The 14,616-nt window shown below is 37.8% G+C and overlaps 1 protein-coding gene across 1 annotated transcript in view; it reads left to right on the top strand.

Moving 5' to 3' along the window:
• Mtrex (Mtr4 exosome RNA helicase) overlaps window positions 1-14,616 on the top strand; it is a 69,477-nt gene that overhangs the window by 22,713 nt on the left and 32,148 nt on the right. Inside the window, exons 10-15 of the mRNA XM_036206902.1 lie at window positions 156-258; window positions 2,527-2,658; window positions 3,332-3,411; window positions 4,893-5,003; window positions 6,870-6,971; window positions 10,719-10,844. Coding sequence (XP_036062795.1) covers window positions 156-258; window positions 2,527-2,658; window positions 3,332-3,411; window positions 4,893-5,003; window positions 6,870-6,971; window positions 10,719-10,844 — 654 coding nt within the window. The remainder of the gene's footprint in view (window positions 1-155; window positions 259-2,526; window positions 2,659-3,331; window positions 3,412-4,892; window positions 5,004-6,869; window positions 6,972-10,718; window positions 10,845-14,616) is intronic.

The raw sequence follows: 14,616 nt of genomic DNA, 5'->3' as shown, positions 1-14,616 counted from the left end.
AATGTTTGATATGGTTAAATATTTGTGAGCCACCATGTGGGTTCTAAGAACCGAACCCAGGCCCTCTGCAAGGGCACAAATACTTTTTAACCACTGAATCATCATCTCTGTAGCCTATATTTGCAAAGTTACATGGAAAATAAATATGATTCTAGGGTGACTTCAGAGAAGATAATTTTAATACCGCAATGCAAGTGCTTCGAGATGCAGGTGATCTGGCCAAAGGAGACCAGAAGGGACGGAAAGGAGGAACGAAAGGTAATTTGGAACTTAGTTGTTAGCCAGGTACTTGTAAATTGAATAGCTAAATTACTCTAGTTTGTCTTTTATCTGATGTTTTTTTATGACAATTCGGATGAATAAAGGGCAATCTGTTTTTTTTTTTTTTTAACATGGCATTAATTTAAATGTAATATATGTAGTGTGCAGTTTACCCACATAGAAAGGTTAATTAGGTTTGAGTATATTCATATGATAACACTATTGCCAGAGTCAGCTTTAAATTTTCATATAATTTACATAACATGAAATTCACTATTTGAAAATGTGCATCTTCATACTTTCTAGTATAGTCATAGAACTATACAGCTGTCCTTACTGTCTAATTCTAAGGCATTTTCATTAGCTCCTCTCTCCCAAAACCATGGGCATTAGCACTCATTCTTCATCTTTTTTTCTTTGGAGCTGAGGATGGAACCCAGGGCCTTGCGCTTGCTAGGCAGGTGCTCTACCCCTGAGCTAAATCCCCAGCCCGTGAATCTGCTTCTTAAGACTTAAGGACTGAGGTCATCACTAGTCTTTTTTCCTGTCGCCATGGATTTGCCTTTTCTGGATGTCTCATAAAAATAGAATCATGTAGTCTTTTGTAGCTGACTCCTTTGAATGATATAAGATTCATATGATTATATTATGTGTCTATATGACTAAATAATAAATATTCTGTCATGAGAATATACATTATTTGAGTGGATATGGAGTTGTTTCTATTATTTTGTTGATTATGAATAATATGATATAACATTTGGCTTATGTTACAAGTTATTGTGGGAATTATGTGTTTTCTTTTTTCCTGGGTAGGTATCTAGAATTTGATTACTGCCAGTTTATTTCCCAAAGTAGCTACACCATTTGCCATTTTTCATGCTAGTCCTCTGAGGAGTGTATCTGAGTATCATTTTCTTGTACATCTAGGATACTGACATGTCTATTTGATTATAATCTTCCTAGTGAAAGTGAAGTAGTATTCTGTTCCGGTGCGCTCTTCATCTCTCTCCCGTGGTCACTGAGGTTGAACTTCTTACTGTGTACTTTTGGCACCTCACAGGATGTGATAAAATAGCTGTTATAATCCTTTGTCTATTTAAAAGGTTTTTGTTGCTTTTTGTTTGGTTTTGATTTGTGTGGGTTTTTTTGTTTGTTTTTTTGTTTGTTTGTTTTTTCCGTTTTTCAAGACAGTGTTTCTCTTTGTAGTCCTGGCTGTCCTGGATCTCACTCTGTAGACCAGGCTGGCCTCAAACTAAATCTGTCTGCCTCTGCTTCCCAAGTGCTGGGATTAAAGGCTATGTGCCCAAAAAAATAAAAAAGGCCGGGCAGTGGTGGCGCACGCCTGTAATCCCAGCACTCAGGAGGCAGAGGCAGGTGGATCTCTGTGAGTTAGAGGCCAGCCTGGTCTACAGAGCTAGTCCAGGACAGGCTCCAAAGCTACAGAGAAACCTTGTCTCAAAAAACAAAAACAAACAAACAAACAAAAAAACAGGCTATGTGCCACAACGTCCATAAAAAAAACTTTGATTTTTAAATTTATCTTATGCATGTGTATATCTGTGTGTGACTTTGCAGGCCAGAAAAGGGCGTTGGGTCCCTTGGAACTGGACTTAGAGGTGTTTGTGAGCCACTTGTCATGAGTGCTGGAATCCCATGAGTACTGGTCCTAATGATTGAGTAACAAGGGCTCTTAGCTGCTGAGCCTTTTCTTCAGCATCCCCATTGTCTGACTTTGAATTAGATTGTCTTTGTTGAATTATAAAAGTTCGTTTATTCTGGGTAGACCTATATCAAATAACTTGAGGTTTGTTTTTTTTTTCCCCATATTTTAGTAGACTTGGGTTGGTTGTTCACTTACTGCTCTTATCTATTAAAGCACAGAGTTTTTCATGTTGGTGAAATCTAGTTTCACCTTTTTGTCATAATTGCTTCTCCTTTTAATGTCATAGCCAAGAATTCTCTGTCTAATCAAGAGTGTGAAGATCTTTTCTCTTTTCCTTTTTTTGGTTTCTCGAGACAGGGTTTCTCTGCATAACACTGGCTGCCCTGAACTCATTATGTAGAGCAGGCTGATCTCATACTCACAGAGATCCACCTGCCTCTGCCTCCTGAGTGCTGAGATAAGAGGTGTGCATAACCATGCTTGGCTGATCATGAAGATCTTTCTTATTTTTTATTGTAGGTTCTTTATTATTTTATAGTTACATTTAAGTCTATTGTCTATTTGAGTTAATTTGGGGTGTGTTTTTTTACCCTTTGCAGGTCCATCAAATGTGTTCAAGATTGTGAAGATGATTATGGAAAGAAATTTTCAACCTGTAATTATCTTCAGTTTTAGTAAGAAAGATTGTGAAGCATATGCTCTTCAAATGACTAAATTAGATTTCAACACAGGTATTATGTAATTTCCACATGGTTTTAATGTTGCATCTAAATTAGTTTAAGGTAAATTTCTGATCAGATGTCTGCTGTATAATACTAGCATATACAATTTGCTTATAATCATAATATATAGTATGTACCCAGCACCTTTGTAAAGCTTTATAAGGTTCTCTCAGTTTCTTCCCCACTGTCTCTCCTTGGACCTATCGCATGCTGGCAAGCACTGTACCACTGCAGCTGAATTCTTGGCCTCTTCCTAGTTCATTGGAAGCTAGAACTAACTACGTAACTCTGTATTAAAGCCAGAGAACATTACTGAGAACCATTACAGTCATACCTTCTTGTCCTTCACTCTTATAAACCCAGTTATTCTGCATCTGTCTCTGATTCATTAAGGGTAGGTCTCTTGGTTAGAATAACTTATCGAAAGCACTGTCCTTCATTCTTATAGCAGTCTAGACCCACTCTTTGCCTCAAGCATGCTGAATTTCTCAAAACATTTAGCAAGTGTGTGTGTGTGTGTGTGTGTGTGTGTGTGTGTGTACACACATATACTTATATATACATATATATTCACTGTAAATGTACCTTACTTAAAGATATACAGCTAGATAGTAGCATATCCTAGCCGAGACTGCCAGCCCAGGAGTTATTCGTTTATGTGCCCTTCAATTTTCTCTCATAGATGAAGAAAAAAAGATGGTTGAAGAAGTATTCAATAATGCAATTGACTGCTTGTCTGATGAAGATAAAAAGCTTCCTCAGGTGAGTTAGTACCACTAAGTAAGGATTTTAGCAGATACTAACTCATAGTTATTAATTTATTGCACAGTTGGCCTATGTTCTCAAATACCTTCATATATGTTTCAAACTGGGGAAAAACTGCCAAGCAAGATTTTCTGTCTGAAAGAATTTTTCTTTTAAGAGAGTACATAGCATAATCTAGAAATTATATTCCTGTATAACAAGAATTTATTGTTGATTTTTAAGTCATTAAGTTTCTCAGTTTATAAGAATTTATAAGAATACTGAGCAAGAGAGTATACCTAAGGAAAATTATGTATTGTTTAAGAAATGAACATCAGCTGGGCAGCGGCTGTACACACCTTTAATCCCAGCAACTCAGCAGGTAAAGGCAAGTGGATCTCTGTGAGTTCAAGGCCAACCTGGTCTACAAAGCAAGTTCCACCACAGCTAAGACTGTCACACAAAGAAACCTTATCTGAAAAAAGCAAAAAAAAAAAAAAAAGGAAAGAAAGAAAGATAAGAAATGAACATCTACTTTGCTTTAATCTAGTTCATGCTTTTCCTTTGACTGTTAAGATTGACTAGCCATCTAAAATATGCTGATACTTAGGTGCCACTCCCAGGGATTTTGACTTAATCGATCTAGTTTGAATCCCAGTTGGTAGAATCTTTAAAAAAAAACTTCTCATATGATTTTACTGTGCATCCAAAGTACAAAACTACCCTGTTGACTAGATAGTGCAGGACAGTTAGAGTGAGGCAACTTGAAGGTGATGTGTTCTACTAACAAATGTGCTGGTTTGTAGAGGATTTAGGTTAGCCTACAATTATGGGGGCATGTTTCTTGACATTTAAAATGGTGTTGTAACTTAGAAAATTTTAAAATCCTTTCCCTCCAGGTGGAGAGTGGGCATTGAATTGCTGCTCCGTGGCTTGTTGCATTTTATCCTAAAACAGTTAAATGTGGGGCCTAGCAGCCTTAATGAGGATGCACTCTTCAGTTATTCTTTTGATTCTAAAGGAAACACGTTTTATAGTTTAATGTTAAATGGTTAGAGTTTGAACTGCCAAGATCTTTTGTGTTTATTAATTGGGTTTTTTAAGAGATAAGCGTTCACTGCACTCAGTGACATTCCTGCCTCAGCCTCTGGAATAGCTGGGACTGTAAAATGTGACCCTCCATGTCAGTTTACAGACAGACTACTGACACAGTTTAGACTTGTGTTACGGTTTACAACTTACTAAGGAAAAAAAACTTACAGCTTTGAGGAGCAAAATCCTTGTATGTATTTAACATGGCTCTCATGGTAAAGCTAGGCCACAGTTGTAGTTAAAGTTGAATATGTGAGAATATGGGTTCGGTTTTGCTTTTGTTCTGGGAAATCTTAGTTTCCTTAAATCTTAAATACCAATGTTTTCTTCTTTAGTTACCCATTTCCCAAGTTTAATGTTTTAAATTCCCTTTACCTTATAACGTTAACATTATTACAAAATTACAGGTTGAACACGTACTTCCTCTTTTGAAACGGGGGATTGGTATTCATCATGGTGGCTTACTTCCTATTTTGAAGGAAACTATAGAAATTCTCTTTTCTGAAGGATTGATAAAGGTATGTTTTATTTTTTATGTCTCAAAATTGTGTTGTATGAATAATGTAAGTTGACCAAGCTAGTGACCATTGTTTATTGGCAGGTTTGTTGTTGATGTTTGATTTTTACAGTGTTGGAGGTCAAACCCAGGGTCTTGCTGTGTTTGGCAAGCACTTCACTACCCAGTCCTTATTGGCAGATTTTTGGGATCTTGTCTTGTCCTGTCTTGCCTTTTTCTGACACAGTGTCTTACTCTATAGCCCAGGTTGTCCTCCAACAGCAATCCTGCTTTACCTATTGTATGCTAGGATTATGGGTATGAACCATCATATCTTGCTAGCCTTGCATTTTATATGTCTGCTTTCTAAAAAATTTGTTTGTATAGAACGCCTCAGGAAAGTGCATTACTTTAGGTGATGAACTTGACTTTACATGTGGTGCCCTATCAGTGTTATAAACTTGGGAGTGTAAGTAGAAAAAGTTACTTAGTATCTTAGGTAGTGACACCGCCTAGCTGCAATACAGTTGTGCAGAGTGTACTATTTGTTAGACTTGAGGTTGACTGGGTAACTGCTCATCTCCCTCTTACTTGATTAATTAAAGGGGTAGTTAGATACAAGCTGTTTGTTATACGCAGAAAAGGGATGTTTTAGGATAGTTGATTGAACTCAGTGGGAGTCTAGTTTGATCTTTTTTTTTAAAAAAATTTGACTGATGGGGCTGGGTGATGGTGGCGCACACCTTTAATCTCAGCACTCAGGAGGCAGAGACAGGCTGATCTCTGTGAGTTTGAGGACAGCCTGGGCTACAGAGTGAGTTTTAGCACAGCCAGGGCTACCTGTCTCTAAAAAACAAACAAACAAACAATCAAAAAGCCTTACTGCCTATATCTAGAAATCGGATATTAGAAATGGGAAACAACTTTAGAATATAACCACTTCTGTGTCTTTTACCCTGAGAGTCCTCAGCCTTATGGAGAGTATTTAAAAGAAATACTTTAGTATTTTAATGAAATGTTAGTATTGTAGTAAATCCTTGTTGATGTTCTTCTATAGATTATAAATTTTGCTAAGCTTAACGATTAGTGGATCATTTTTCAAGAGTATTAGTGATAATTACAGGTTGTTGAATTCAAGTAAAATAGTTTTAAATAAAATAAAAGGAAAGTTTATCCTGCTCCTTATTTCCCAGAAATGTTCACTAACACACATTCAAACATACGACTTTTTCGCAAGCAACGGTTATTATATCACCAATGTTGTTTTGACATCTGTATGGTTCGTTTTTTAATGACTAGTATTCCTTTGAGTTGATGAAGTATTATTTTTCCTGCTGATAAATATTTAATGCTTTATTGACTTATAACTTTGCCTAAATCAACTATTTTGTTTATAAAGGCTTAGAATTCAGTAGTCATGAGTCTGTACTGCCCTAGAATCTTAATTGTGAAGTGATCTTCAGAACTAGTTCATTACTAGTGAGAAAGCCAGGAAAATTGGCTGTGCTTAGAAAGATGCTCTACTGCCTCATCTTTGTCCACTGGTCCAGTTGTGTCCTCTCCATTTGATTGCACTGGGCTGGAAGAAAGACTGGTTTCCCTGAATTAGTAAGCTTGACAAATGTAAAGGAAATTAAGTATTATTTAATAGATATATCTACTATATTATGTAATATTGCAGTATCTGGTATTCAGTAATTATGGCTATTATGTAATGTTATGTGATATCTATTATTTAATAGGTCTAGAATTCATCTTGTCACTTATTTTTGGCTTCATTAAAGAACTAAGTTTAAAAATTAATACTAGCTTTATTTAATCTTGAAAATTATGACAGTTTTTACCTTAAAATCCATTAACTAATTATTTAAATTCCTTGTTTATTTAGGCCTTATTTGCCACAGAGACTTTTGCTATGGGAATTAATATGCCAGCTAGAACTGTTTTATTTACAAATGCCCGTAAATTTGATGGGAAGGATTTTAGATGGGTAAGTAATTAATTGTATTTAAAAATAATAACTAATCTTTATTTTATCTCACATGACTTTGGCTCATACCATTGAGATTTTTATTTCCAAATGTATAAGAGCTCCAAATGTAAGTGGAGTTTCCCTAATCTGAAAATCTAAACTACTTCAAAACCTAAAACTTGAACAAAAAGTATTGGAATTTGAGACATACCAGGTTTTAGATTTTTAGATAAGAGATGCTCTGTTGGGTCTGTGGAGATATCTTAAAATCTGAAGTACTTCTGCTTCCAAGCATGTTAAGAAACAAGTTCCGTCAACACTGAACCCAAGGTCCTTTTCATTTGTACCTAGCTAGCCCTCAGTCAGATTCCTTTAGATGACCGGCTTTAGAGATCGGGTGCCAGTGACTTCTGGAGTTGTTTGAAGCACTCCCCACAGTGGCTGTGTCACACCCACTACTTCCCCTTTTAGAATAGAGGATCATAACAGTTTATACATGTCTCCTTCCCACTTCAGCAAGTGGTTACCAAGCCTAAGATAACAGAGGTAGAGTGCTAATAGATAGCACTGGGGTCTGAAAGTAAAGACAAACACTGGAGCTATGTATGGTGGCCCACACCTGTAGGCCCAGCACTTGGAATGGAAGGACAGCTTTGAAACTATCCTAGTCTCTGTACTAGTGAGTTCTAGTCCATACAGGGCCACAGAGGGAGACCCTACCTCAAACAAAAAAATAATTCCAACTTGATGTCTGTCTGTTCTAAGAAATACGTATAAGAAAGGTATATCATAAGAACAGAAGATGGCTGACTGGAGAGATGGTTCAGCAGTTAAGAACACTGCCTGCTCTTCTAGAGGACCCGGGTTCAGTTCTCAGTACCCACATGGTGGCTAACAGCTCTCTCTGACTCCACTTGCAGATAATCTGACACCATCTTCTGTGGGCACTGTATTGTATACAGATGGTGCACAGACGTGCATGCGGGAAAAGTGCCCATACAAGTAACTACAATGTAAATAAACCTTTTTTTTTTTTCCCATTAAAAAACAGATGTCAGTGGAGAAGTCTTAGAAGAGAAGATAGTCCTTAAAATGAGCACCAGTGGTGGGGCTTTGTCAGGCAGGCAACGAAGCATTGTGGGTATGAAAAGAAGTGGTAGAAGTATGATGTATACTTTGAGGGGTCCGTCTGATCCAAAGATTCACTGTCTGCCATTGGGAATCAGATAGCTCTTTACCTAAATTTTTCTCTTGAAATGAGTATTCTCATAATAATTACCAAAGTCCTAAAAAGTAATGATGATGGAAGGGCAAAGCATAATTTTTTTTCCATTGGCTAATTACCTTTATTTTTAAAACTTTTGTTTTGTTCTGTTTTTTATTTTGGTTTGGTTTTTTGAGACAGGGTTTCTCTGTAGCTTTGCGCCTTTCCTGGGACTTGCTCTGTAGACCAGGCTGGCCTCAAACTCACAGAGATCTGCCTGCCTTTGCCTCCCAAGTGCTGGGATTAAAGGCGTGTGCCACCACCGCCTGGCTATTTTTAAAACCTTTTTATATGTCAGTAGTAACTACAAAATAAATTAGCGATCCTTCCAAGAATTAACAGTATCAAGCCAGTATATGTTACACAATAACACACTCGCACACGCATGCACACACACACTCACACACACAGTACCATTGCCTCATACTTCTAAACTTGAACCCTAAACCAGATTGAATTCTCCACTGTCATTTCCAAATGCTGTCATCCATACTTACAAATTTATGAAATCTTTGGAGGGATAATAGCAGTTTTCCAGTGCTGCACTCTAAAACAGTGGTTTTCGACCTGTGAATTGCAACCCCTTTTGGAGGGTTGAAGGACCCTTACACAGCAGTTGCCTGAGACTATTGGAAAACACAGATGTTTACATCACGAATCATAACAGTAACAAAATTGCAGTTATGAAGTCGCAGTGGAGATAATGTTATGGTTGGGGTCCCCACAATGTGAGGAACTGTATTAAAGGCCTGCCGCATTAGGAAGGTTGAAAACCGCTGCTTTAGAGCATTCCTTCAGCAATGTGTGTTGCTATGGTCCTCAGTGCTGTTCTAGAAGACCTGAAATCTTGTACATTAAGACAGTTAACTAGTCTCCTCCTTCCACACCCTCCCTGGGAGAACCACTAAAATCCATTATGTGTGAACAACAGAGATTGAAGCCTGTTTGTATTGCAGTACCTCTGCATGTAGACCTTGAAAGCTTTTTAGTTACTTCATATAGTCTTCATGTGGTTCTGTAGCCATGCTTGCTTGCTCTATGAACTTAGTAATCATGCTTACTGACCTAGTAAATGCACAGAGAGAGCTTTAGTTTTTTTCAAGGCCTGGTGCATACCAACAAGCGTTCATTCTGCAACCCCCAGCACCCACACATGGAAAGAATTTTCTTAATGTGTTGGGTGCTATACAAAAGGGAAATGATTTTGTGTCATGGATCTTGGATCAAGTGTTAAGTAGATAAATTAAAGCAATCTGTATGATTCAAGGTCAAGATTATACAATTTAAAGATTGTGATACACTGCAGTGTAATGATGCCTTTTGATTCTGCTCAGATTTTATTGGGCTGCCCTTTGACACATCTGATCTTTCAGTCGACTTTTTGTTCTTCTCGAACCCTCCTTGCTCCTAGGCTATCAGTAGTATGTCTTCTTAAAACAGTGGTTTTTAAATCTTCCTTAGTCCTAAGTTTAGGAAAAAAACAGTGTAGATTTGGACTGTTTCTATATGAGTAAAGTCCACCAACACATACAGAGACCACGGCTGGTTGTTCAGGTGGATCAGTGCTGCCTCCGTTGGACAGGCAGTATACCAGTAGTTTGGGTTGTGAGTTCTGTTATTTATTAAGAGGCACTGTTTATCATCTGAGCCCGAGGCACAAGAAAACCCACTATACTAAGGGAAGGGAATAGAAAGGGCGTGCACAGGCCTATGGAATGACCGTGCAGGAAGAGAGAGAATAGGTAGAACCTGCTCTTATAGGTCGTCGTCCCTGTCCGTCCCGTGTGCCCGCCCCCATGCACATATGGGCTTACATAGCTACTCCATGCATGTGCATAGATTACATAGGACCTACGGCCCTAGGATGACTAGGCATCTTGCCTGGCTACTGGGCAGTGCATGCTTGGTCATGAGCTGGGGCGTTGCTAGGAATTCTAACAAGTTTCTTTACTTTTATAAGGTCAGAAAGCCTGATCGTTCCCCCGTTAGATTGGTCTTACTGACAAATGAATCTACTAGCCCCCAGAGACACCAACCAAGAACTGTACCCCCTTCCAGGGGGCCAGTTTCATGTTAGTTTAATTTTGAAGATTAAGAAGTTATTATGGTCAAATAAGAAGTAATAGTTGTTGAGTTTGCTTTGTAGTTAGTGTTCTTAGGTTTTGGTTGGTTTGAGATTTGTTGTTGTTGCTGTTTTCATAATATCTAGCCAAAAGATACTTTTATGTCGGAATATTAGCCAGTATTTTCTGGGAGGGCTTTCAAAAATTGGCAGTTATTGGTTTAGTGAATATGTTAGTTAAGACATTTTAGAACTAAAATTTAGGTTTCATGAGATTTTCACATCTTTTTCATTGTTGTGCCTTAACTTTCCCAAAAGTTCATATTTTAATGGTTTTGTGAAAAGAGAAAATTGTTTGTGAATTCTACAATAAGAAAATATCAGAATATATATTTTTAACCAGATTTTCTCCTAAACTTGAAAATGTTCTCATATTCAGATTTCCTCTGGTGAGTACATCCAGATGTCTGGCCGTGCTGGAAGGAGGGGAATGGATGACCGAGGAATTGTCATTCTTATGGTAGATGAAAAGATGAGCCCGACAATTGGAAAACAGCTACTTAAGGTAGGACTCTGTCTTTTCTCCAGGATTCTAGGCTAGACTGTCTAGATGAGTTGATGCTCTGTGACTATCTGGGCTTAGGAAGGTAGGAGAGCTTTGCCATTTCTATCTATTGTTCCACCTGATAGGCCGAGCAGTTAGCAACTCATGCATTGGAAATCATGGGTGTGGAGATGGCCAGAAAGGGCGGAAATGCAGACATTACCCTCCAGATTTAGGAAGCTCTGTACCTGCCTCCTCTGTTGGGCAAGTGCTCTAACCATGAGAGAGGAGGTGTAGGGTACCTGATACCAGTACTTCAGGTTTGTTTCTTTACCTTTGTGAGGGTAAAAAGCCCCAAACATTAATTCAGTACTTCACCTTTGGCTCAGCCTCTTTAATTACAAATATTCTAATCATAAATCCTAATTTTTCAACTTTATTGCAAAATAGCCTTTCCTTGTACCTTAATTTTCTTCTTTTTTTAAATAACCATTTATCTTACGTGTGGGAGGGCAGTGTGCCATAGCTCACTTGTGGAGGTCAGAGGCTAGCCTGCAGGAGTCAGATTCTTCCACCTTGTGGATTCTAGGGATTGAAATTATGTCTTCAGGCTTGGCGGCAAACACCTTTACCAGCTGAGCCATCTAGCTGGCATTCGTTGAGAGTTTTGGTTAGTCTGGGGTTTTTGTTTGTTTTGTTTTAGGCCGGGTCTCATGAAGTCTAGGTCACCCTCATGTGCTATGTAGCTCTTAAACTGGCTTTAAACTCTTTCTGGTCCTCTTGTCTAAAGTACTAGATTACAGGTGTGTCACCACAGCTGGACTTTAAAGATCTTCTTACGGAAGTTGGCTCTGGTTGCTTTCCTTCTTGACTTAGGTAGATGTTGTGAAAGCCCTTAGGAAATAGCAAGGGTAACATCAATTAAAAATACGGTATTAACTGCCAGCTCATTAAGTTATTTTTGGGGGAGGGGAGGAAATTAAAGGCGTGCACCACCACCGCCCAGAGCTTATTAGCTTCTTTTAACTGAAGCTTTAGCATGTTTTGATTGATTTGTGTCTGTGTTTATGAAATACACTGTTTACCTTTTAAAACTTCGGAACTATTTGAAGAATTGAAATACGGTACACTATAGCAAAAATAGATAAAAGTGTATATATATTCTGCATTTTCATGTGAGTGATATCAAAGTTCATCTGTATGTATTTATAGTTAGATGCAGAGCAAGCAACAATATGGTAGATGGTAACAGCACTTTTTAAAAGTAGTTTTTATTCTTTGATTATTTTATACATTCTAAAATGTGTCTTGATCATATCTGCATCCAACTGGTAGTCTTTTTCTGAAATGAGGTCTCATAGTGTTGAATTGTAGTCCTTCTAACTTAGCCTTCTGGGTGCTGGGACTGTAGACATTTGTCACTCCGTGATCATGTAATTTTCAGCCCCAGAGGACTGTTTATAAACAGCCATGTAACTTCAATGCTTCATGAAAATTATGCAAGACTGAAGCTTCACACTATACCAGGCAGATACATTTAAAATAACTTGTTTCTCTGTCGTTTTTCATCTATTTCATGAGGAGAAAATATAACATTTCATGTGAAGTATGTGATTGATTTCAGTATCTGAAAATTTACTTCTCATATCTTATTGCTGAACAAAGTCATGAATCATAATGGGATTATATTTAGGAATATTTAGTTGGCAGCATCACAAAAGAAATTGAACCCAGAATATTTAGGATGGTAACATGGTTCGATGAACATTTAATAAGAATTATAGCAGTGATGAGCAAAAATATTAATCTAAAGTACACTGTAAAAAGCATCTATAGTAGTTGATTTACAAGAAGGAATAAAGCAGAAGAAGTAACTCCTAAATTAGAATTTAGGTTGCTGTCCTTGCTATGTGATCTGCCAAGTTAGTCAGAATAAATGGTATCACTGTATTTTTTTTAATCCAAATTAGAAAAGAAGTGGTTAATATTTATCAATGTGCTAGGGAAATTATAAGGCCTTGGGTTCATGTGGATGTGGAATGCCATTTTAGGTGTCAAGGCATTGAGAATTCAGATGAGCTAGAATAAACATTTGCTGTTTATTTTAAGTCCGGAGTTCATACAAAAGGTAATAAGAGGGGAAAACCCAAGAAAATTAAAGGCAGGATCTATTTGTAGAATTTCAAAGTAGCTGAAATTGCCTAAAATCACATTCTTCTGCTGTTAACTCTACCTGTTTGAGGTCTTCTTTTTAAAGTAAATAGATAGAACCAGAATTTTAGAAACATCATGACTGGTACCCTAGTGCAGGTATCTCTCTTTTAATTTAGGAAGACTACACCCAAAACTTGAGTAAAAATACTACTCTTCGCACATTTGTCTCCATACATTTAAAAGTCTGAAGTCCTAGTAGTTGGCCCCAAGTACTCTAACAGCATTTCTGCAGTTTATTATACCACTTAGAACTGTGTGGCATAAAATAGTAGCACTGTGTTTCAGGATGCATTGTTTAAGGATTTCATCTTTTTAAAAACTGAGTTTAAGAGAAAAATGCTCACTCTTCATGTTACGTGGAAATCCTGTCAGCCACTATGAAGATAGGTGGGGAAAACGTCATGCCTCTTAAGTTAGACATGGAGTAGAACTAGAGACCACGCACTAAGAAAGGAAAAAGCACTCAAGAATGGAACTGGGTTAGTGAGCTGAGGAAAGAATAAAAAATAGATAAATAAATAAATGCTGTTTCTTTTGTTTGACTATACAACTGCTTTCGCACTTGCAAAGTATTTTATAAAGAAAAAATACTTCTCAAGAGCCACTGCTACAAAATGTGAGCTTAGATGTTGAGGCAATATTTTGAATAAAAACTTAGGTGCACACCTTTAATCCCAGCACTCGGGAGGCAGAGGCAGGTGAATCTCTGAGTTCAAGGCCAGACTGGTCTACAGAGAGAGATCCAGGAAAGGTGCAAAACTACACAGAGAAACCCTGTCTCGAGAAAACAAAACAAAACAAACAAACAAAAAAACCTTAGGTGCAAGCTAACAGTTTTCTACAGTAAAAATGCACAACAAAATAGTGTCCAGTTACCCTGTCTCTTCTTTGGTAACAGCCACATTTGGAGGTGTAAAATAATTGCCAAAGTATAGAGAAAGACCTATAATGTGGGAAATATGTCAGCAACTCTTATGTCACAAATTTCCAGTATATTGTTTTTCTCCAGATACTACTTAGAAATATTAGTATATTTTGTCACTATATGACCTGTTATGCTGATGCCACTAATCTCAACCTTAGTAACCTAAGGTTCATGTCTCTGACCTGCTCCATGCTCATCATAGGTTAGAACAGACTCCACTTAGCATCCTTAAAGAGCCAGCCAGATGGAGCATCAGCACGGACCGCCACTGTGCCAGAAGGAGAACATAGCTTTTCCTACCAGCAGTTAAACACGTGGTCAGAAAGTGACGTGTCATTTTCTGCCACATTCATTGATCCTACTTGCTGGGAGACGAAAAAGACAATCCTGCTTTGTGCTTGGGAGGAAGATCTAAGCATATTTTGCATACAGTTTTTTTGTTTGTTTTTTTCGAGATAGGGTTTCTCTGTGTAGTTTTGGTCCCTGTCCTGGATCTCGCTCTGTAGACCAGGCTAGCCTCAAACTCACAGAAATCCACCTGCCTCTGCCCCCTGAATGCTGGGATTAAAGGCGTGCGCCACCACCACCAGGCTCTGCATACAGTTTTTGAACCACTATATCCCTACTGATTTTAGTCCCCCTTGACTTTTAAAG

The sequence above is a fragment of the Onychomys torridus genome, chromosome 15 (assembly GCF_903995425.1).
Source record: "Onychomys torridus chromosome 15, mOncTor1.1, whole genome shotgun sequence".
In the NCBI taxonomy this organism is placed as follows: Eukaryota; Metazoa; Chordata; class Mammalia; order Rodentia; family Cricetidae; genus Onychomys; species Onychomys torridus.
Note: the sequence above shows the minus strand (reverse complement) of the source record. Positions and strands in the feature narration are given on the sequence as shown.